The 26,044-nt window shown below is 42.0% G+C and overlaps 1 protein-coding gene across 1 annotated transcript in view; it reads right to left on the bottom strand.

The window, feature by feature from the left end:
* The window catches only part of jmy (junction mediating and regulatory protein, p53 cofactor), a 56,031-nt gene that overhangs the window by 8,490 nt on the left and 21,497 nt on the right, over window positions 1–26,044 (bottom strand). Inside the window, exons 2-5 of the mRNA XM_017684568.2 lie at window positions 22,453–22,626; window positions 1,931–2,081; window positions 536–705; window positions 132–297 (exon numbers count right to left, since the gene is read on the bottom strand). Of these exons, the coding sequence (XP_017540057.1) occupies window positions 132–297; window positions 536–705; window positions 1,931–2,081; window positions 22,453–22,626 (661 nt within the window). The remainder of the gene's footprint in view (window positions 1–131; window positions 298–535; window positions 706–1,930; window positions 2,082–22,452; window positions 22,627–26,044) is intronic.

Below are 26,044 nucleotides of genomic sequence, written 5' to 3'. Positions count from 1 at the left end.
ATGGTTAATGGACAAAAGCATTAGCCAAATATAAGCAGTACTTGATACTGCCTTATAGACTTTCTGGATATCAGAGATGCCTGGTGTGTCCTGCATGTACAGTGAGTGAGCAGAGAGCGGCTGGGACTAACCGGTCATCTGTCTGCGCAGGCTCTGCAGCTGTGCAGTCAGCAACAGCTCCTCATACTTCAGGATCTCAAACTGGATCTCATATAGCTGCAGCTGCAGCTCGTAGTACAGCGCCTCCAACTGGTCCAAACGTGCCATTGCATCCTCTCCACCCTGCAGACCCTGCATCTGAGAGACAAAGAGAAATTGTGAAAGATTAGAGCAGCAGTTTTCAAACAGTACCATTTTAGGAGCATGCTAATGTTCTTAACTGTAATGTATGTAACTTTGCAGCATTTAGAGAGCTGGTGTTTTCAATTGAGGCATTGGGGGGGGGGCAAACAACGAATGAAGCCCAAGGCATATGGCTGTAAATACATGAACGGCTGGGTGTGAGTGTATACATGCATATGGGTATGTTTATTACCTCCTCTCTCAGTCCATGTTTCCTCTGTTCCAGACAGATCTCCTTAGCGCGCATTAGTTGCAGCGTTTCCTTGGAAACAGCATACTGCAATTTCTCCATGCGTTCCACTGCGGCTCCCCACGCAGCTTTACCAAACTTCCTCTGATCTGCACGCATGCGCTCATACATCACTGAAACACAAACACACATGCACACATGCTACTGTCTCACTGTAAACAATTACCATAAGCGTCTGCGCTTTCTAGTGGAGCAGACGTCCGTGTTCTCCTCCGTCTTGTGGTTCCCTGCTCTAAGAAACCTTGTTTGGCCGATCAGGTAATTGGTCTGTCTATGGCATTCCTTCACGGCTGTAAGGTTGGACAAGCATTCAAACTGCATTCAACTAAACGAGAAACTGTACAACTGACAATTTGTGTCAAAATACAGAAAGTACTCACAATAAATAGCTGTGTTCACAGATTCCAGTTTAAAATGCTGCCATGTTGTCGTAAGTTCATCAAAACTAGCTCAGAAACTAAATAAGTAAGTAATATCCTGGACCTGTAGTAATAGTGACTCTTCAGATGCATAAAAACACATCATTTGAAATGCACAATTACTAAATGTAGTTATTTTGACAAAAATAACTACAGCTTCTCATTAGACTGAACAGGATTTATTTCCATTTTTTTTAATGAGAGAAGAAAATTTGGGAAGAAAAAAAAAGGTTTAATAGGTACATAGTGTCAACATCTAATTTAAACTGAAATTTTATGAAATTCCTTAATGGAAATCATCACCAAAAAATGAGCAGTTATCTTTCGGGAATGAAATTTTTCAGCTCTCATTTTGAAAGTTGTTACTGTAAACACACATTAGAAAACCTGTCTGTTTAGAATATTATGTCTGTTCTTTCTCTAAATCACGAACATGATGGTAATAGCACCCCCTGCTGGAGGAACTTCAGACTGCTAGACGTGTCCATGTGCATTACATATTAAAAACAAGATATTTTCCTGAAGTGCGAGTGCCCTGTAATTCAGCTTTAGATGCCTTTTGGGAAAATATGAAGTATTATATATTTTACAGCTTTTCGATTTTAATATTATTTAGCAATTTGTTTAAAATTAAATTAGCCCGTAGACTTTCTCAGTTCTCTTTCCCAACACGGTGGTTATGGCGGTGGATATTCAACAGCATAAATAAAATTGCAAATTATATATAAAAGAGCACGTTCCTTTCTGCCAAGTGTGCCCTGAATTTTAGCTTCAATCAAGAATTTTAATTTGGTTGTATCCCTACATAGTAAGGCTTGCCCAAAACACGTGGCTGGAGCTTGGAATAAGTCAGCAATCAAGCCCTTGATGACCCGAGTCTGATGCAAATGCATGAAAGTGTAGTGAAAGTGTGTTGTACCTTTCTGTGCTCGTGCTGTGGTCTCAAAGTACTTCACGGTAAGGTCCTGGATAGAGAGCACAGCCGTGTGGGCCTTCCTCTGCCAGTCCTCATCCTCCCTCCTCAGCGCCTCGACTCGCCGCGGGCCCAGGTACTCTGTCTCCAGCGAAATCTGCACATAAGATACAAGAAGACCTTAAACACCAGGATACACTTCAGATCAAGCAGCGTGAGCTTCAGACTCAGGAGAGTTTTCACACCGAGAGACTGTTGCTTTCTCCAAGGCTCAATATAACCTCCCTTATACTGGTTAATTCAGCTCTAAAGCCACATATGCCGACAAGTCAGGGAGAACTTACACCTGACACATGCAAAAACACCTGGGTGACAAACACCTGCCTATGAGTCAAAGCTGGCAGCAGACTGGAAAAGCAAGATGGAAGCCCTGCAGGCTACGAAAGGAGTTCTAGTACTGAGTGGCTGTTAAGAATGACAAATATTTAGAAAATAAAATAAATATGAGGCCTAAATCAGGAAGCCCAATTATAATAAAGAAACACACTGATCGGGCAGAGCATCACAACCACCTCCTTGTTTCTACGCTCATTGTCCATCTTATCAGCCCCACTTACTGTATAGCTGCACTTTGTAGTTCTACAGTTACAGACTGTAGTCCATCTGTTTCTCTGATACTCTGTTACCCCCTTTACCCGGTTCTGTAGTGGTCAGGACCCCATGGACCCTCAAAGAGCAGGTAGTATTTGGGTGTATAACCCCAACTGTTCCACCTTTATTTATGCTGTTTTCAAACTGTTTTGTTAGGTAATGAACTAACCCAGCACTGCATACCTGCAGGTATGGCATGGTTTTGTTTTGCTCCAGAATTTCCAGATCCTGACTGTGGATTTCCCCACACACCTCGCATTTTTGTTTTCCCGACTAGATTTTGTGTTTGCTGCTGGGAAACAGTGGTGGACCAAAACAAAGAGAGTTTTTGTGGGACCCTGCTGACAGCAATTCCTTTCCAAAGGTCATGGCACTACAATGAAACCTTGGTATGAACAAGGCTGCCACCTAAGAATGTGTACTCCGCCAGCACTGCCAGGAGTTTCCAGCATGGCTTAAAGAAACAGTGGAAGAGTAGGGGTGGACCCCAGACGGCTCTGTCCCCAACGGAGTACCCAAAAAGTCTTTTCTCATCTATCAGCCTTCATCGTCTCTGAACTCACCTGCACTAAAACAGGTGTATTAACTGCGGCGTGTGCACCCATGAGCTTCTGAGAACATTATGTACAGAAACGTGTACGTCCGTAGAGACCCTCAGCACGCAGCATCCACACAGTTAAAAATATTGTAATGTAAAACAGATGCTGCTGCGGCTTACAGTAGATCACGTGTGCAGCACACCCACAGACGCATACACACGGCTCTTATTACGGCAATAATTGAGCAGCATAGGAAAATTCCCACTCCCATGAGAGGTCTTAGATTTTAAGGTTATGTTCAAAGGTTTTGGTGCAGTCACAGATCCAGGCTGGGGGAACAAGAGCCAGACAGGAAAGCTGAGGACGAGAAAGAGGGGAAAAAAAAAGTAAGCAGAGTGAGAAAGTGAGCCTCGACCAAGTCCTGTGAATTAGACACGACCTCATAGCTCAGGTATCTTTTATTTGAGGTGAGTAAGCATGCGCAAAACAATGATTAAAAAAAAAAGTCCATTTCTGTTGATTTACATTTTTTGACATCATTTCAACAAAGTGGATGCCAGAGGTCATGATGAGTGGACCAACAGGAACGCTCTGAAATCACTTGGAACAAGACATGTTCACATTAACTTGTGTTAAAAGTTAAACTTTTTTCTTTAGACAGCAACAATATCCAACAACCTTTACAGGAGAGAGCAGAAACATCGTTTACTTTTGATGAAAGTTTATTTAAAGAGATTTTATTCCAAGCGATTTTTGCAGCATTTCTATTGCTCCATTTCTCATACATTTTCAGTGTAAAGGGCAGCTGCTGTGTTCAAATGGAGCAGAAAAAACACGTTCGTATTCTGACGATCGCATATTTGAAACGTCTCTAAAATGCAGTTTTTTTAACTTGTGCTTCCTTTTTTTTCCTGTTTTAGAGAATTTTAGCCATTTTCCTCCCAGTTTCTCCCTAAGGCTGCATTCACATTACCAGGCTGAAGTAGCACACATCAGATTTTTTGCCCTAATGTGACTCAGATCTGATGTTTTCAGGGCTCTGTGGACACAAATCTGATCTTTTCAAATTCCACCCGAGCCACTTTCATATGTGAAATAATGTGACGCTCAGATCAGAATTCATGTGTTTTTTTTCCACTGCGTGTGACCATCACTCAGCGTTACCATGGCAACAGCGCCGGACAGAAGTTAAAGTCTGTAAACGGTGGAAAAGCAGCTCATCTCACCTTTTTCACCCCCCCTCTTCTAGCAAAAGAGATAAATGGGTAAATTCCAATTTTACGCAAATTATTTTCAGTGAATTACTTAAAATACTGTCATTACACGACGACTGCTGTTGTGCGCAGTTGTAAGGAGTCTGAAAATAGATGCAGTTTTAGGCCTTGCAGAATCCTATTTGAGAGTTCTCTTAATTCATAAACTACTGTTTTAAATGACTTTGAAAGGAGAAAAAACATGAGGACAAAGACAGGACCACTTGTTCCAGAGAAACAGAGTCAGGGTCGTTCACAGTGGTGGTGATGGGAACGAGTTTAATGCTTCTAAAAGCTCCCTCTAAAAAACTGAAATGGTTAGAAACACGCTGCTGGATGTGTGAGACATAGATTTATGATCATTTTGAGAAGGGAGGGTACGAGCGGTGGAAATGAGCCTCTTCGCAGGGTGGCGGGCTACACTCCGCTTGATAGGGTGAGGAGCTCGGTCATCTGGAAGGATCTCGGAATAAAGCTGCTACTCCTCTGCATTGAGAGGAGCCAGTTGAGGTGGTTCGGGCATCTGTTTCATACGCCCCCTGGTCGCCTCCCGGTGGGGATGTACCAGGCACAGCCTACTGGGATGAGACCCCAGGGCCACCCTAGGACATACTGGATCTCCAAGTTGGCCGGGAAGCAGCTTGCAGTCCTCCAGAATGAGCTGGAGGATATTGCGGGGGACAGGGATGTCTGGGATTCTCTGCTCTCTCAATTCTCAACCGTGACTATCTGGATTAATGACGAATAAATTTTGAGAAGGTTTTGGTCTAAAATGTCATTTATAAATGTACGTGTAGGTTCACTGGTGATTTTCGATAGTAAATAAAATGGCTATATTTGTGTTGTAGTCATGGTGACCCCTGGTTCCCATCACCACCACTTTAAAGACACCCGAGTCTCTACAATCAATCACTGCACACCAATCCACTCTGAACGAACATCTCAACCACTAAATTACATAGAAATTGTGTAAATCCATTTTAGGTGTAGAATGAACTAGAAATAAAAAACAGAAATAGAAAATAAAAACGAGTCTGTGACAAAGAGGCGGCGAGCGCTGGTGGTGCCAGAGGACTTCATCACCCACAGAAGTATGTAAGGTAATTCTGCGAAAACCAGATGGCAGGTTAGCAGCGTGATGTCATCAAGGAGTGCCAGGTGCCCGTGCTGTGTGGGGGGATGATGTGATAATGTCTCATGGTTGGTCTCTGTACGGTAATCATAACCCTCCTCAGTTCCTGGCCACTCCCTTTTAAGAGCTAACACCTGTCTGTGGTCACAGACATGCAACACTAGCCACAGGGTGAACCTTACAGACTGAATTATACATGACCACGACAGAGTAAGAGCCACATAAACACACACATGGTCATCATATCTGCTTAACTGTTACCTGGCAAAGCACAATGGAAAAATGAAAAAGGGATGATGGGTGATGAGAGTATGTTGGAACAGAAAGCATACAGGCTACAGCAGACTAGGCTGCTCACTTTCCCTGAGGTTCCTGAGCTCCTTGCTGGCCATCCTAACCACTCTGCTTTGGACCAGATGCTGGACACTGTAAGAACTGATATCTTGCCAAGTAAAATCATCCGGAATCTAGTCTACATATTGATTACATCTCATTTTAAGAGATGCTGTAAGAACGTCAGGTTATTTCTGGACCTTTTCACTTGTTTGAAGACACGGGCAATTCAGTTATTTTAAGAAATAACGCACATAAATTTGCCTTTTTCAAGAAATAATAATAACGTAAAATAAACCATCAAAAGAACAAGTGAGGCATGTTTGTAAATAAGTTAATAAATATTATAATGTGCTTACAATGTTCTAAAACTGAGCGACATTTTCACTCGATTTCACAAAATGATTTCACCTGACGATCATTTTTGCAGTAAAACTAGGAATTTTAGCTACAGCTTTTCCCATATGCAGCGGCTAGAGCTCACTGGAGGACCATTATGGCAGTACCTGCAATGGTATTTGCATGATGATGTTAGTTAAAGGGGAATTTCCACCAACTTCTCACATTTTCTGCATAATGCAACTGTTAATGTGAGCAAATTCATACAGAGTGGTATGAAGTGAGATTACAGAACATTACAGCGCATTATAGAGAAACTACAATACAAGTTCCCCCATTTTATTTACTACCCAAAGCAACCGGTGGACATGCATGTTTTAAATATGAAAACGTTAATGATGGTACAAAAGTGACTAATGCCAAAAACAAAACGTTTTCTTTGGGGACTATTTTGCTTTGCATTGCTTTGAGTCGCTCTACCCTGAATGGATTTCAAAATTACGTTTAGGGCCAAAACCTATAAACTATCAGAAAAATGTCTCCGGCATTGGGTCATTTATATGTAACAATAGCTGTTCAGGAGGGAATTTTAAGAGGCATTAAACTTTTCAGACATCTGGTTCCTTTGACCACTGCTTTGAACGATTCTGCTCTAAAACAAAAATCAATGATATAAACATTGAGAACCTTTAGAATTTAGTAGAACTCTCCTTTAAGTTAATCAAAGCTACTTTAACATGTCTTTAAAGACTACAGAGCTGCAGAATGTGCAATCAACTACTTCAAAAGACTGTAATCATGATATGGTGGTCATGGTAGAAATATATCGTTACTGTCGGAAGAAAACAGCAGCGATATGCTATACAACAGTGATTGGTATGTTATGACATTTTCTGGGAAATCTATCCAAGGCTGATAGTCTGTGGTCTGCCTTAAAGATACAGCATCTATAAGCATTATATATAAGATAAGATAAGATAATCCTTTATTAGTCCCACAGCGGGGAAATTCACAGTATTACAGCAGCAGCAGAGTAACAGGAGTGAGGCACTCAGTAATAGAAACGGGAAACAGTATAAACCATATCAACATTATAAATAATAAAAATTAAAGCTAAATCTCTAGACTATTTACAACAAAATAAGGATAATAATAAAATAAAATAAGAGTTGCATAGGAATCTGTATTGCACTTAGCATATTGCACAATGAAAAATGTTCGCATTCTGAATGTAAGTGTATATTGTATGTGGTCTACTGGAAGCAGTGCTGGTTGTACAGTCTCACAGCAGCAGGAAGGAAGGACCTGCGATAGCGCTCCTTCACACACTTGGGGTGTGAACGCAGGATACACCCTGGACAGGTCGCCAGTCCATCGCAGGGCAGACAGACAGACACAGACAGTCACTCACACCTAGGGGCAATTTTTTAGCATGTCCAATTGGCCTGATTGCATGTCTTTGGACTGTGGGAGGAAACCGGAGAACCTGGAGGAAACCCACGCAGACACGGGGAGAACATGCAAACTCCACACAGAGAGGACCCCGATCACCCAGCCAGGGAATCGAACCCAGGCCCTCCTCGCTGTGAGGCGACAGCGCTACCCACCACGCCACCGTGCCGCCCTTTTTATATATATATATATATATATATATATATATATATATATATATATATATATATATATATATATATATATATATATATATATATATATAGATAGAGAGAGAGCGAGAGAGAGAGAGAGAGAGAGAGCGAGCGAGCGAGAGCACGAGAGAGAGCGAGAGAGAGAGAGAGAGAGCGAGAGAGAGAGAGAGCGAGAGAGAGCGAGAGAGAGAGCGAGCGAGAGAGAGAGAGCGAGCGAGAGCACGAGAGAGCGAGAGAGAGAGAGCGAGCGAGAGCACGAGAGAGCGAGAGAGAGAGAGAGCGAGAGAGAGAGCGAGCGAGCGAGCGAGCGAGCGAGAGCGAGCGAGAGCGAGAGAGAGAGAGAGAGAGAGAGAGAGAGAGCGAGCGAGCGAGAGCGAGAGCGAGAGAGAGAGAGAGAGAGAGAGAGAGAGAGAGAGAGAGAGAGAATATATCGCTGTTGTCGGAACGAGAAGGTATCTCCAGAATAGAAACTTTACAGGAGAAGGAAAAAACCTAATTTACTTTTAATGTAAGTCGATGGAACCAGACTATTTTCGATTCATTATGGGTCATTTGTTTTGGTCCATTCATCATGAAATTTCCATGCTTTTTCAAATCATGTCAAAAACTGAAAAACTACAAAAATGGAGAAACAAGGTATATATAAGGTATAAAAGAAGAAAAGAAGCTAGAATTTGGTTCCAGCAGATCCGTTTAAGTATGTAACCAAGAAACTGTTCTAACTTCGAGTTCTGCGAGTGTGTGTGCGTGTGCTGTACGCTCTGCTACATCTAAACCAGCACATCTCTTATTCATGTACATCCTGGGGACCTGTAGGAAATACGATAACCACAATGCACTTCTTATAGGTCATCTGATAGGGCCACCCCGTAACGCATCATTCATTTATGGCCATGAGGGTCCTTTTGTGTCTTTCAGCCATTAGTTTCATCGCTCATTCATCCCTTCAAACACTCTTTCATTCAGCTATTCTTACCATTCATGCGCTGATTAGAAGGTAGTTAGATGCCACATGTTTGGGTGACAGCTTCATGGCTGTTACAAAAGAACGAGATGAGCCGGGTCTCAAGGCCGTTTCTGCCTTCACAAGAGACACTAAACTAAGCTAATGTACCCACCACACAGCCCACAAGGCTATGCCTGCGAGACAGCTTCATACAACCAGTCACACACTTACAATTTATCTGTAAATCCGATCCACAAAGCTTTTCATCCTGCAGCTAAATAAATATATCCGATGGACAGATTTGCTTCACCCACCAGACACCACAGCTAGTCATCCCACAGGCTATATAAAACCAGCTTAGGCTGGGGCTTATGTTAAAAGCAAAAATAAAGATCTGCATGGAGGATGAACCACTGAAATAAAAAAAACTGACGCAGCATGAATACTGCACAATGAACATTATTTCAGTTCAGAACAATTCAGTTAAATTTCCCTTTATATGCACATTTGTATTTGGGTCATTCTACAGAAATCTCTCCATAGGTGTCACTGGTGTTACGTACATTTACATTTATGGCATTTGACAGACACCCTTATCCAGAGTGACTTACAATTTGATAATTTTTCACACTGGTAGGCCTAGGTAGTGTTAGGAGTCTTGCCCAGGGTCTCTTACTGGTATAGTGTAAGGCGCTTACCCTGGTGGGGGACTGAACCCCAGTCTACAGTGTAGAAGGCAGAGGTGATACCCGCTGCACTACACCAACCACTGATCCTCATTGGCGTTACACACAGTAAAGACAACACCAGAGACATTTTTAATGAACAATGCATTTCACACAATGGCTGCTACAGAGAATCAAACTCCACGCTGTCAGTCAGGGAACATCCACTAAAATATGGAATTTAATCCATTTGTGTTTTATTTTTTCACAGTGACCTCAGAATAAAGTCGGTCACACCAGTGACGTCAGCTAAAAGCTTCATATGAGATCATGAGCTGAATGAGAAAATCTCTGAGAACTGAAAGACACAGTGGACTCACCATGAGGTTCTCTTCATAGATGCTCAGAAAACAGGTGAAAGAAAGGAAATCGAGTGATGTCATCAGTGTGACTTTTATTTCAAAATAAGATGTTTTTTGGTTACGTGGTAAGACCAGTGACACGACTCCTGGGAACCACAACTTTCATGATATTTGGACTGGTCACCAGTCCATCACAGGGCAGACAGACAGACATACACGATCACACACACACACTCACACCCAGGGGCAATGTAGCATGTCCAATTGGCCTGACTGCATGTCTTTGGACTGTGGGAGGAAACCGGAGAACCCGGAGGAAACCCACGCAGACACGGGGAGAACATGCAAACTCCACACAGAGAGGACCCCGGTCACCCGGCCGGGGAATCGAACCCAGGCCCTCCTCGCTTCGTTTTTTATTGCATAATTACATTATTGCAGCTAAAACTGCAGAAAAACATGTTGTTTTTTTTTATTTCAAAATATGACCTCAGCCTTTACACATGACTTCTATTCTATTGATTGATTTGAAAACTGATATTGCCAAATTGAGGCTCGAGAAGGTTTTTTAAATAAAATACTTTATTTTAACAATGTAAATAAATTGTAACCCGAACATGATTTCCAAGTGTAATATATCTGTAAACACTAGGGACACAAAAAAAAGGAAGTTTCTGTAGATTGACCCATATACATTTACACACACACACACACACACACACACACACACCCCCACACACACACACACACACACACACACACACACACACACAAAAACAACCAGTGAACATACATTTAGTTATATGTGATGCTGATGATGGTACAAAAGCAGTGAATATGAAAAATTTAATGGTTTTCTTTGGGATCTATTTTACTTCACATTGCCTGTATCGCTCTATAATGAATGGATGGATTTGAAAATTGCATTTAAGCCCCAAACCTTCTATAAACTACCCTAAAAACATCTCAGACGTGAGGTTACTTTTCAGACTTCTACACACTTCTGGATCCCCCATCACCACCACTGTGAACAATTCTGACTCTAAATTTCTCTAAAACAAAGCATTTCACGTCAAACCACTCAGAGTTTACATCGCAATGATATAAATCACATAGAACTTTAAAAATGGGTGGAATTCCCCTTTAAATGCAGCAAAAGCCAGTTAGCATGTATATATGTCAACGACTAAGGAAATGGAATGAATCCACAAAGGCGAATATATACAGATGCTCTTAAATGAGAAAACATGTTAAAGCTAATACTTGGCCTTTTTCTAAACAGGCCCCCTCTCAAAGAAGACCATCCAGCCAGGTGCCCCAAGTAAGAGTCTGAGACTCCTGATCAATTCCTGACCTTAACCTCAGTAACAAAATACAATATTTTGGCTCTTTTAACAAAAAAGCTGCTTTTTTTTTTTCTTCAAACTGACTAAATGTCCTCATATGCCTGACTTTTCAGGACGTTTACACATCATGAGGACATTCGGTTCTCACAAAGTGCTAAACAGAACGCAGCACTCTATTACAGTCAGCTCTGAAGGCTACACATATCCTGCCTTTCATCCAGCTCACACTTCCTGCTTCGATCCCAGACAGCCCACATCTTTGTATGTAAATAAACCATTTTCACCATGTCAGTTAAATTTAAGCCCTCTGGCCACATAACAACTGTGGACTCCTTCCTCCCAGTGCTTAAAATAATCCTCGAGAAAACACAGAGAAGGTTTTGTCTTAGAAAATAAAGAACAGACGTATTTTAAGAAGTCTTTGTTGATTGGCTGTTCTCAACAAAGTAATGATACGTCCCTAAGTATAGCTCATAGAGGAAGCATTTAGAATTGGCTCAGATACTGACTTAACAAACGCTAAATGTTATTGCACTGCTGCTGGTGAAATGGCTGTTTGACCACAAATAGCAGGTGGTCAGAGTGTGGGGCGTTAATCGTTGTGGATGTGTGTGTGTGTGTGTGTGTGTGTGTGTGTGTGTGTGTGTGTGTGTGTGTGTATGTACATGCGTGGGCAGGGGGCGGAGGTGCATGTGCTCTGCTGAGTGTGTTCTGTACGTGTGCACAAAGCACGTGTTGATAGCATGTTTACTTCACACATACAGTACTGTGACCACATCTGAGACCACCCTTGATTTGTTTAATTTCCAAATGGCTATTAAGTAAAAGTTTTTCTTCATTCAGGCAAAATTTCTGAAAAGACTTGGGTAAGGAAGGAAAAAGAAATAAACAGGAGCTTCCAAAACTAGAGAAAATGGGATTCCTAACAGCCACCTGGAAGACCTGATAGACCCCAAAACTGCCCCCATCAGATAAACAGCACTTCATCTCTGAGAGAGAGGAGAAAATCAAGCTGCTTCAGATCTGAAAACATCCACAGGTGTTTCTGTCCATCCTTCCACTGCAAGAAGACCACTCAGCGCTGTGGGTCTGAAAGGACGTGTAGCTGATCAAGAAGAACCTCACTGAGAAACGGAGACGGACACATCAAACAAGGAGGCTGAACGATGGTCTGACCACCCAGAGTCCAGACCTCAACACCACTGAATGGGTTTCAAATTCTTTGAATCGTGAAAAGCAGAAAATGCAAAACCAACTTCTTAAACTGAACTTTGGTGCTGTGGAAAAACATGACACCCACACTCACACCCACCCCCAGCCCCCCCCACCCACCCCCACCCACCCACACCCACCCACTTACTTAAAAAAAGCAGGTATTGCATAATAACTGTAATTAATGCTGGGGTGCCACACAGAGTTTCGGAGATAGTTAAACAATGCGCACTCTTCCAGATGTAAAATCACTGGTTACTGTAATTTATTTACACGCATTTAATGTAATATAACCATTCTGTAAGCAAATAAATGCAAACAGCCAAGATAAATAGCTTTTTAAATCAAATTCTCATGTGGCCAAAACCTTTGCCCTGCACTGTATGTTTTGTGGTTTTCTCAAGATAGTGAAAAATGAATAACGTGTAATTAATAAATGAAATGTGCTCTCTCACTTGCACTGTACTGTACACAGGTTCAGATTTTGGCATGTACGTTTGAGTTCAGTTTTTTCTGCTACTTTTATTCCCATTGACTGCATGTAAATGACATGCAAATACTGCTGCCACCAGACATGCGCACACCTACACACTCACACACACTGGTGTATTTACATTACACAACCCCGAGTCACCATTGTAAAGAACCAACCGGCTAAACTGAAAAAGAGGCTTATTTGCATACACCTTGTTTGCATGTGGGTTTGTACATAATTGTGTGTGTGTGTGTGTGGCTGGGGGGTGGCGGGGTGTATTTGTGTGTTATTAGAGTTCACCAAGCCCCAATCCCATTTCTTTTTACCCCTAGCCCTCGTTTTAGAGTGTCTCCTTGCCCCTTGGAGTTGGTGGTAGTTGAAGTGGTAGTGGTTGAGATCTTCCTCTGAAATGAGACCCTCAAATAAAAAGAGCATCACTTAATTAACGGCTACTAGCGTCGCTCTGTAGGCGACCCTGCCCGTCTGCAGGGACAGCAGAGGAGGGGAAAGTTCAGCTCCTCACTGCTGGGCTTTAGTTACATTTAGGGATCATTCACCTTCAAAAAGGGGGGCCATTATTTATTATCACCCACCCCTAATTTTTCACTGATATGAAACTGCAGTCAGAGATTCTCCAGCTTCTTGTTTGAATTTTCCTTAAACCATTTAATATAGAACAAGAAAATTCAAACAAGAAGCTACCGAATAGCTGAATTTTGAAATTTCCCTGTCATATATAATCTATACCGGTATATCAGGATACTGACATACCATCCTCAGTTTGGGGTGGTTGGTTAGTGTAGTGGGTAACACCTCTGCCTTCTACACTGTAGACTGGGGTTCAATCCCCACCTGGTCAAAACACCCTACACTCAACCAATAAGAGTCCTTGGGCAAGACTCCTAACACCACCTTGGCCTACCTGTGTAAAATGATCAAATTGTAAGTCGCTCTGGATAAGAGTGTCAGCCAAATGCCATAAATGTAAATGTACTGATATTTCAGCGATATTTCATTTTGCTCAATTTACTCAAGCCTTGCCCACCTATGCTTTAGTTATAAGGATCGTTTCAGTCTAGACTGTTTTGAATAAAGCACAATATAGGACAGCCAGTCAGAACAGAGCTTATTTACATACACACCTGTCTTGAAGGCTGAGTAGACAAAACAGCCTGTTTAATTCAAAGTTTCTCACCTCTCTAAAGAGAGGTTAGAAAACGGCAGTGTAAAAGTGAATTAAGACTGTTTCTGTTATACTGCAAAGACATTCTAAGCACTGCTGAATATTCAGATTATAATGCATTTTCACAACCATAAAAACTGTGAATAGCTGTAATAACAATCATACAATGCATCTCACAGACTACAGGTGTATGTATTGTTTACTAAATAAAATTAGCGTATTAAAACAAATAATAATAAACCCTAAAATTAGAGCTGGGCAATACGGCAAAAACGTATTATGATATTTCAAAGAAGTTTTCACTATATGTAATGAGTCGCAATATGACGTTTTCTGACATCTAGTAAGCAGAAACAAAGCAGTGCCACATTCAGAAATACTAAAAACTACAAACCAATATCAAAAACTATTAACCCACATACAGTGCCCTTTACAAATATTGGCACCCCTGGGAATCATGAGCAAAATGAGCTGTACCAAATATTCTTAATTACTTATCCTTTTGATCTTTCACTCAAAACATTAGCATTAACATTTTGACCTGCTTATCAGGGGTACCAATTTTTGTGGCACCTTAAATACAGTGCAACACTAAATCACTTATACAGGACTAATTATGCTCTCTTTGTAAACAAACATGCATTTAGAAAGTGTCTAAATACTCAGCATTTCCACAATATGCTCAGAAAAGCATACTGTGACTAATTTATCACGATAATGATAAATGTTATCATATTGCCAATATCCACATTAAACTTACTGAAATCAACAGTAACGTCATATTGACGAAATGAAAAGTAATACAAAAATAAATCAACATAAACTTGGACACTGTTTGAGGTTTGCATGAACAAAATGCACCAATGCCACATTTAAAACAATAATATCAAAAACTGAGTACAATGGTTTTATTACATATTACACACACTACACTGCACAAATGCCAGTTAAACAAGACTAGCTATATTCTCTTTGTAAGGAATCATACAGTTGGTCATTGTTCTAAAGCATTTACATCCACAATATCCTCAGAAAAGCGTACTATGATGAAACTGATCCAAATATCATCACATTGCCCACCCTTACAGTAACATATAAGCAGCTTCTGCCACAGATTCTAATAAACTGAGGAGCACTCTCACTGTGCTCCTGATGTGCTCTGGGAAGGGCACAGTCACTCAATAATAAATGTCAGCTCAGCAGTTAAATCTGATATGAATGAAGTCATCATAAAAAGTCTGGGAGCCGTGGCTGCAGTTGAGAGATGGAGCCCGCGGCGGGAGGCCTGAAAACGCGCTGTTTAAACAATAATTAACACTCCTATAAATACAGAATCAGAACTTCACGGGAGGAGTATTCGGATCTTGGGATGAGGGTCAGATGTGGTCTCTGATGTGAGAATTTTGAACGTTAGCAGTTCTTCTGCCTGCAGAATCAGCTAAAGGAGAAGGCAGGGGCTTTGGAGAGCAGGCCAGCCCCGTAAATGAGGGCAGAGCCGCTGCGTTAGCCAGCTGTTTTTGGCTGTACGCCACCCAAGAGAGCGCAGATCTTTGCGCTATTGGCTAAAACCTCTTCTGCTGCCAGGAATCCTGATCGAAAACAGATTCACCCGTCTCTGTGCTCACTGCTGAGCAAAGGGCTCACAGGCTAACTAATCCACTACAGAAAAACAAACGGATAAATAAATAAATAAAAGCAGGTCTATGGCGGAGAAACGCTGCTGGCAGGATGGCTAATCCACACCAGATTCTCCCTCTTTTCAGAATGACTGCGCTTGACTGTGAAGAGCTGGCAGGCAGACGAGGCGAGCACCGAGCTGCACGCAGAGTTAAAGGGAAAGGCGTGCTCCACGCAGAACAGCAGAGCGCTGGGTAAAGGATGTGGAACAGAGGAAAATTATCAGTCAAATCAGCCTCTCATAGTGACCTGACCTCAGAGAGAGAGATGAGAGGAGGATGGAGAGGATGAAAGACAGAAAAAAAAACGGCAGCTTTCTTGATGCAACTATTATTAACTAATATTCCGGAGCTTAAACAATCAGATTACTCATAACAAGCGAATTATTTCTATAATAAATTCTTATACTTTGTCTTACTGCACAGACCACACACACACACCCACACACACCCCCACAGGGCCACCAGCAGTAAAACTGTGAATGCAGCCTTCTGTGTCAAACATCTATCACAATGTTTTCTACTGTTCTGATGACGTCAACAGGACAGTGCAATCTAAAAAAAAGTTAGGTATTTCAGTGATTATGAGGGAGCAATATGAACTTCACAACTTCTCACAATATTTTCCACTGCTTTAATATCCTGATAAAAAATTACAAGTATACATTTCAATTATACTAATAATTATAATTATTACTGTTTTAATATCATTAGTTATGAATCATCATCACTAGTAGTCCTAAATCTCACAATAAAACATTGTATTATTAAGCAATAGAGCATGAGAGGGAGTGTGTTCTCGCGGAATAACATCACAGCTGTGATTTGATGTTATTGGTGATAACTCACTCCTCGAGTGCTCTACTGCTTTAATACAGCAGTTAAATAAATACAGTAAGAAATGAATAAACTGGCCGTGAACGCGGCTTTAATATGCTTTAATGTTCAGCTCCTTCCTCCTAATTACAGCTCCTTAATGAGCAGCTTGTTGCTACGTCAGAGTGACAAGCTCCGCCCAGCCGGCAGTCCGTTCTCCAGCTCCACACAGTCGGACTGACCATTTGGGAATTAAGTGTCGTCTCGTCTTCAGAGTCGGACCGAATCGGCTGTCGGTCAGATGTGATCTTAACAGCGTCCGTTTTCTGTTTGCAGCAAAGTAAGAATATAAATGTTCATGTTGGCTTGAGCGTCTCCTACAGCTGTCAGAGTCGTTGCTTAGCAACGGCGTCTCAGCGGAGTGTTTGTGAAAAAGCTGTGATGTTGAATGGTGAAATAAAGGCACAGTTAGAGGAGACCTCTCGACCAATCAGCTCAACTACTGTATAATTGCAATTATATTACCAATAAGACCTGTAGGTTTAATAATGAATAACTTCCATTAAATTTTTATTGAAAATTATTACACAAAAACTGACTGACGTGAAAGTTTTATTTATTTTTAATTTATACTCCACAAAGAAAATTAGCTCCAACCTCACGCTGCTGCATATAAATGCTACTAAAAGTATTGCAACACACACAAAAAAGATCAGGGTTTCTAAACTGGAAACGTCAACACAAAACGCAAAAAGTTCAAGCTCATCATCCAACAGCTTGAGAACAAGCTACGCATTTTACACGTGTAAAACAAACGTCCATCAGACAAGCAATATCCTTTCAAACACCAGAGCTCACGTTTCTTTACTTCATGGATTAGTTTCTCATCTGCACTTGGCTAGTTTATCTGTGTTTTGACCAAGACGACAGACGCAACCATAGTTTTAAGGTGGAACATCAGTGTGACGTGACAAAACGTGTCAAAAGCAGAAGCGGAGTGTCCATCAAAAAGAAGCTCTGCCACTCACGTCAGGTGTAAACAGTGGTATCGATCAACACTGGAGCATTTTTATATTTGCTGTTGACGCTCCCTTGCTTTCTTTCCTTTGTGTAAATGTTAAAACCCTCTCTGGTAGCTTCTTCTGTTGCCCTAAAAAGTACATATTTACATAAATTAGTATGTTACTGTGACAAAGGAAGCTCACTTTCCCACATTTGCCAAACTTGCCACTCTCCCCACCTTCTGAAATGGGTTTTAACATTGCTGATTTGTCCTTTCTCAGCCTGCACGACAGGTGAAGCTATAAGCGGAAGGTTTTGACAGTACCGTACTGAATCAGGTCAAGCGTGAAAAAATAAACTCGCTTCATGCAGGCACCCCATACTCAAAATCGGCAAGCTGCACTCTGCAGTGTAGTCTCTTCTCATGTAAAAATGTCCTTTTATTGAGTTTATAAGACTTACTGTAACTGTTTCAAATGATGTTTACCTCATCTGGGGGTCTGTTTTGGGCTTATCATGGTATCCACGGCCTGTACTACACTCAGAATAGTAACCAGACCAGAGCTTGGCATCCAGGCTGTGTGTGAAAAACGGATAATTACACAATGAGCAGTTACACAACGAGCAACACATCATTAGATCAAGAATAAGACTGAACTAAGACGCACTGTTTCTGCCTTTAGTTACACTTCGCCCAGCTACAAAACAAGCACCCACAGCAAAACAATAGTGCTCTTTGTAAAGAGAGCAACGAACATTTTTCAGTTTTTGACATCTTTTGAAAATGCCTGTAGCTCCTTTATATTGTGTGTAAACGTCATGAAGAATTGACCAGAAGAAGTGGCCCAAAACGACTTGGACAAATGTCTGGTTCCATTGATTTGCATTACAAGTAAAGCAGGTTTTTTCCTTCTCCTGTAAAGTTACTAATTTGGAGATACACGTTTTTTTTCTTACAACAGCAAAGTGCAAAACTGGTTAAAAAGAGATGAGAAAAGAGAATGAAGGATCAACAGCAACGCATTCCAACAATGAAACTGGATCTGCGTAATCAGTTAATGCGTTTGGCCTCCAGTCAACTCGCATGGACCTCTGTATACAGTGCGCCAGCTTTACAGAGGACCATGTTTGTGTGTAATGTGTGTGTTGTATACCAGCAGTACAGTAAAACAAACTTAACCAGGCTCCCCTCCCGTAATTAACTTCACTAAGCATAATGCTGCTGACACAGCCAGCAGGAGCAGCTCCAGCTGATTCACAGCCTCCCGGCCTACACACACACACACACACACACACACACACACACACACACAGTACTGTTATGATGAGAACTGTATTACAGCATTCTCAGCATGAACCAGTAACACACATTTCAGACGAAGAAAGAGAAAGAGAGGTAGAAACAAAGTAGAGCAGTAAAGCCAGAGAAGAGGTCTAAACAGTAAGAGACACAAAAGCGATTCTGTATACGCAGAACAAAAATGTATTTTTGAGAAATGTTTTTGGCAGAATTTTACTGGGCTGAAAACAAAATGACACAGCACAGGGGTCGGCAAACCCAACAGTTTTAAGAAGAGCTTTTGTCAAGTTTTAACAAAAATCTAACCATCCTGGGAGACACGGCATTTCAAGCTACGTTTCACCATCTTGGCCGTAAGCATGTCTCAGCATGTGATAATGTCTTAGTGTAGCCTAAAAAAAATTATATATATATATATATATAAACGAAAATCCAGACTTACTTTGCTCCGATTTTCACTTTCACAGCCATTTTTCTCACATCTCCAGCAGGAAACTTTTCAGCCAAAATAGAATAGCTTCTTGTAAAACGTCTCTTAATGTTCGCCTTTTTACAAAACTCAAGTCAGCTCGTCATTCGCCAGCTTCTTATACGAATTTTCCTGTTCCACCTTAAATGGCGCCAAATATGTTGCTATAAGTTGCGAAATATGTAGCTAGCTAACTGTTGCACCACTAAAGGTGGAACATGAAAGTTCAACTAATAAGCTGGTGAGCAAAGTGGACTTCAGCTTCATGAGTTTTTAGTGTTTGTCAGTTTCTCGTTGCAGATTAAACTTATGAGTAAACCAGCTGGACTGACTATACAGGAAAAAATATCCATTCGTCTCCAAATTATCAATGTTTGTCTTAAATCTCTCTCTTTGGCTTTTCGTTATCTACTAGTTAGGTGAGACTTTTCTGCGTTGCTATAGTGACCAGCAGCCTGCGCTGCGACATACAAGGTTAATGGGTGAATCAGCAGTTCTACATTAACTCCAGTGTTTAAGACCATTTACTGTTAAACTGTGTTGAACGACCAGCAGAGCTTTATTTTACTGTAAAGGAGGAAGATTTTATTATTACCTACAAATCTAATTCTGCTTTGAAGCCACAACAGGGCACTAAAAGAGCCGCAGGCTGCCGACTGATGCCACAGAATGCATCCCTTTATCTGATGTCTCGTTTCCACCACCTGGGCCCGGTTTTCCAAAGGCATCTTAGTGTTAAGATCATCTTAGGTTGTAGAGAGAGTGCACAGTTTAATGCTCTCTCATTTAATTCTCATCGTTTTTTGGGCTAAGATGCTTTTGGGAAATAACTGCATTACGCGAGATCTCAGTCACACGTGTGTAAACAGATAAAATCAGAACAAATCAGATCATTTATTTTACAATAAACTGTTGAATGAGGGTCATAAAGGAAAAACAACTTGGGTAAACCCTCTGAAAGTCGACCTGGCACTCTAGCTGATCAAAACCTAGTAAGATCTAAGGGGGGTAGAGGGTGTTAAACCACATTAGAGCTGCTTAAGCTGGGTAATAACACTTAACAGGGGGAACTCATTCATTTCACCCACTCCATAGTGTTCTCTCTCTCTCTTTCATCCTCTCTAGTGCAATATATGCTCCTGCTGTCCTCCGCCCTGCTTATTCCCTTCTTTCTATCCTCCATCTCCAGCTCTGCATCGTTCTCCCACTCCGTGTTCCAGACCTCAGTCACTGTCTGCTCTTAATAGCATTACCTCAAGGGCTTATGGGGGGTCACCATGACAATCCAGAGGGAGCAGGAGGTAATGGTCACTTAAATTAAGCAAAGAAAGATACCAAAGATAAAAATCTGCAGGTCTTTCAAAGGAATGTGTCTGGAGAAAGTCCTGGAGCAGTTCCTCATCAGGGGTGTGCAGGATCGCATTAGGGCTGCACAATAAATGCTTTGTTATAACGAAAGGTGGCTCAAATATGCAAAAGAACCCTTTAACAACATATTTTATGATGTACTGCGACAATCTTGATCAATCGCAGACTTTCCAGGTGAGCTTCTGTGGGGGTTTCGATAAATGAAGGCATTCAAATGATCCAACATATGTAAAATTTGGTCAAAATAAAGGATGGCCTGTCTCGCAAAGCAAGTTTATATTAGACTGGGCTTTAAGCTTCACAAAACCCAACACATACAGCTGCGGTTTACCCACTTCATGACCGTGGTTAACAACTTTCTCTGTTAAACCAGGTTAAGATCCTTCTGCACATGTTGTTGCGACAAACAGCTAGTCACGAGAAGACCATTTACATTTACGGCATTTGGCTGACGCTCTTATCCAGAGTGACTTACATTTTGATCATTTTACACAGGGAGGCCAAGGTGGTGTTAGTAGTCTTGCCCAAGGACTCTTATTGGTATAGTGTAGGGTGTTTACCTGGGTGGGGATTGAACCCCAGTCTACAGCGTAGAAGGCAGAGGTGTTAACCACTACACTATCCAACCACGAGGATGAGTCCGGCAGATTACTTTTCAAAGAAAGGATAAAGAAATCACTACGTAAATATGCTGAAAGTTGTTGCATGTTGTTCCTGGAGGAACGTAACTTCACTCCACTGTGTACTTGTACTGAAGTTAGGTGGGCAAACAACATGTGAGACTTCATGAGACAGAGCCCTTATGTCACATCAATGGTTTACTAAGGTATTTTTAATGTACTGTTAGATATACACCGATCAGGCGGAACATCATGACCACCTCCTTGTTTCTACACTCATTGTCCACTTTATCAGCTCCACTTACTGTATAGCTGCACTTTGTAGTTCTACAGTTACAGACTGTAGTCCATCTGTTTCTCTGATACTCTGTTACCCCCTTTTACCCTGTTCTTCAGTGGTCAGGACCCCCATGGACCCTCACAGAGCAGGTACTATTTGGGTAGTGGATCATTCTCAGCACTGCAGTGATGTGGTGTGTTAAAGTGTGTTGCACTGTTATGAGTGGATCAGACACAGCAGTGCTGCTGGAGTTGTTAAACACCTCAGTGTCACTGCTGGACTGAGAAAAGTCCACCAACCAAAAATATCCAGCCAACAGCGTCCTGTGACCACTGATGAAGGACAAGAGGATGACTCGTCACTGACTTTACATTTACAAGGTGGACTGGCAAGGAAGGAGTGTCTAATAGAGTGGACAGTGAGTGGACACAGTGTTTAGAAACTCCAGCAGCACTGCTGTGTCTGATCCACTCGTACCAGCGCAACAAAACCAGCGGACACACTAAAACACCACCACCACATCTGTGTTACTGCAGTGCTGAGAATGATCCTCCACCCAAATAGTACCTGCTCTGTGAGGGTCCATGGGGGTCCTGACCACTGAGGAACAGGGTAACAGAGTATCAGAGAAACAGATGGACTACAGTCTGTAACTGTAGAACTACAAAGTGCAGCTATACAGTAAGTGGAGCTGATAAAGTGGACAATGAGTGTAGAAACAAGGAGGAGGTTGTGATGTTAAGCCTGATTGGTTCATGTAGCAACGAAATCGCAATAGGGTATTTTGTCCAAAGCATACAAACCTAGTCTGCAGGCATCTTCTTGTGTACAGTTAAAACAACGAGCTGTGTGTTTTCACAAGTTTGTGTAAAGTTGTAAGTATTTGTTTAGCCTGTGTTCATGTACTTTTCTGACCTTTATTTGTTGTCTGCGCAGCATGGCGAGCTCCCTCATGTCTCTGAAAGGCTGCAGCAGGTAGTGGTACAGCTCGGTGGTGGCCTCCACCAGATCCCCATATGCCTCGTCCTGCTCTGAATACAGCTGCAGCAACTCCACCATGCTCTCCATCCCACGCTGCTTCTCCAACAGCTACAAAGAGAAAGAGAGAGAGAGGGAAAACATCAGTAAGGTAAACAGCTCACAGTTTATAGTCAGCTGCTGTCAGGCCATCATCGAGCACCTGTGGCTGACCGTCACCCGCAGTTTTGGAGGTGTATTCGTCCCTTGGATACATGACCCATGTCAGCATCCCGTAAGGGTGGCCAATTTTCTTATATGGTATTCCGTTGCTGAACTGATGAAATTCAGAATGTATGTGCGTGGAGGGGCAGTCGTGGGCTGGAGGTTATGGAACCAGCCCTGTGAAGGTTGCCAGTTTGATGGTCCATGACTGAAGTGCCCTTGAGCAAGGCACCTAACCCCCAATTGCTCCCTGGATGCCGTGGATAGGGCTGCCCACCGCTCCGGGCAAGTGTGCTCACTGCCCCCTAGTGTGTGTGTTCACTAGTGTGCATGTATGCAGGTGATTCACTGTAAGGATGGGATCAATGCAGAGGTCTAATTTCACAGTGTGCAAAACACAGTTGGCAAAAATGGCTCTAGAATTTGTGTCGGTTGTCAGCTTCGTGGTGAGCTCAAGTGCAACTTTCTAACAGTAGACCTGAGGCGATGAACACCAGTCAGCGTTAGTTGATGCTAGTTTTCCGAAATCAGCTTGGCATGTAATAGTTAGGAAGGAAAATCTGTGCTCCATTCCATCAGCGATGGCAGCTGTGAAACCAAATTCGTCATGACTGCAGACACTGGCTGCTCGAAAACGAACAAGTCCAACTGTAACTCTCACTCCTTCAGTTCAGAGCTCAAAGCAGTGCTGTGAGCCAAGAGACGGCTGGCTGTGTAATAACAGTGAGTCACCACATTACTCTTGTACCAGAATGAGCTGCATACGGCTCAGCACTTAGCTTTAGCGCCTGCACTACTATTCTTCCCTACTTCAGGGGAAAACAGAACCTCTGTGTGTGCCTGCAGGACTGAGCTTTCAATGAATCACCATAATATGAAATTTCTCTTTGTGCGTATGAATCAGGCATTTGTCCGCAGCACAGCGACTGTCCAAGCAAGCCCTCTGGTTCAGGCGCAATCTCCATTCCTCTCCTGCATCTCTCTAGGCTGTGCGAGCGCTGAATGCAGGGGATTGCTCTCTGTACAAGGGGATAATGTGCACCTCTGTTCTTTTCAGCACTGTTCTCAATGCCTTAGATATGAATGGGCTCTCTCTCTCTCTATACCTCTCATAATGTCTCTCGCTCTGCACCTCCCTCTCTCTCCGACTCTCCCTTTCCTCTGCTTCTATTTTTGTATTATTCTGCCTGCCGCTGTCTCGGTCTGTCTCACCCTAGTCTCTCTCTGCTGCTTTCTCTTATTTCCCCTCCATTTCTCTCCCTCTCTCCCTCCCTCTGTGCTGTTAACTCTCACTCTCCCTACTCCAGGGCAGTAACACTGGCTGATTCAGCTCCAACACTGCTCCCACTGTTTACCTTGGCGGCTGGTCGCTGTGGAGACCAGGCCTCAGGCCCTGATGAGGGAAAGCCCACAGCCGGAAAGAGGGGCAAAGAGCATTACTCATGAACCTGGATTCAAACGGTTTTTGCTTCACCTGCCTTTTTATTTACAATGCATGACCTCTCTTATCCTTCAGCTACTGTGATGGCCCAACAGATACACCAAATCAAATCAATATGACCTGCAGAGGGGGTCATATAAAAAAAAAAACCCTGTTGCTTTCCCGCTACATCAGCACATGGTCTGGGCACATTTACAGAAAAAAGGAGCAGTAAATATGGACTGCAGGCTTCTCCTCATACTGACAGACGTCTAATCGATATCCATGGCACCCTTTTTCCAGTAACCCATTTCAACACGCCAGGTTGTAGTAACACTTGTCCAGAACTAGACAAAAAATATTCTTTCATGTCAGACACTTCGTTGGAAGAAACTTTGATGTTACGGCCTGGCATCTTTTGCTAGAAGTTCAATAAATTGTATGTTTGCTGGCTACAGAAATGGCTTTCCTCAAGCAACTGTAAATCGGCATTATGTACTGCTCATATGAGCGCAAGTTTTGTACTAAGGTTTCTTTTACATTATCAGACATTCTCAATAAAACTATTCCAAAAACAGTGCAAACTTTGCTTCTAAATGATGACTCTGAATGTAACTAAAATTGTGCTGAAAAGCAAATCTGGTTTGCTGGAATCATAGCTGGCAAAACAATGTTAGCTTCACGCTTGTAACATCCAGATTCTCTGTGCTGGCGGCAATGGATCCTCACCTTTGTGAATATTATGAATATGGCACTTCTATGGAGCTAATTTTGTGCCAAAATGCTCGAGAGAGGATTGTGCCGGTTTGAGAGGACAGCGGTGCTCTGAGCGCAGCTAATGATCTTGAATGCACTTGTCAGCACAAATTCAGGAAAACGCCTTCAGGTTTGCTCAACAAAACAGTCTGGTTTCATTCAAAACTTGAAAATCTGCACAGCAATGCGTCCCTTTCAGAGCTCGTACATGCAAAGCACTCTGGTTTTCCTGGAAAACTTGCTCAATCGAGCTCTTCAGCTTCAAAACTCGAACGTGCACCCAGATCATTTCTGCTCTCAGCTCCACGGCCTCGGTCTCAGCTTTCACACCTGCTCGCTGTAAAACGTCTGAAAGTTTGTGTCCAAACTCCAGCCAATCAAAGCTGCCGAGGGGCCGCTCCTGCCAGCGCACCAATCATGGCATCTCATCTTAAGCAGCTTTATGCCAATTGGTCGAGGTACGTTCGTGGCTGTGGTGTCGAGTCGGGCTTAGTTTGCTGTAGCTCTGACATTAGCTGGATGGTTTATAGCGTTCTAGTAGCAAATGAATAGAAATGATTTATCAGTAATTCTCTGTTATAAATAATAACGTATTAATTGAACATTGGTAGCCAGGTCGTTTATTTCCTACCAGAGGCTTAACGTTAGCTAACTTCAAATACACAGCTTAACATTAATCGACTAAGCTGACGTTAGCCAGGCATCTTTGAACGTAGCCAACAATGTACTAATATAGTTCATCCTATTTTGTTTACTAGACATAATACGGTTTTCTAAGGCATAATGTTTTTTTCCTCTGTTTGATGTTCACACATCGGTTACTGTAAATCACTGATTAAAAATATTGAGCACACAAACCGCAAGTACAAGGGATATTTCTTCTCATTCTCAGCTCTTAGCTACCATCTCTGGATTTCCTCCAATCCCTTTAAATGGGCCTTAGAAAAGAACTACAGTAGTATGTCTAGTAAACAATACACACACACACACCCCACTGCTGTTACTGTATGTGTATGTATATATATATATATATATATATATATATATATATATATATATATATATATATATATATATATATATATATATATATATATACATACATACATACATACATACATACACACACACACACATACATACATACAT

Source organism: Pygocentrus nattereri, chromosome 16 (genome assembly GCF_015220715.1).
Source record: "Pygocentrus nattereri isolate fPygNat1 chromosome 16, fPygNat1.pri, whole genome shotgun sequence".
Lineage (NCBI taxonomy): Eukaryota > Metazoa > Chordata > Actinopteri > Characiformes > Serrasalmidae > Pygocentrus > Pygocentrus nattereri.
Note: the sequence above shows the minus strand (reverse complement) of the source record. Positions and strands in the feature narration are given on the sequence as shown.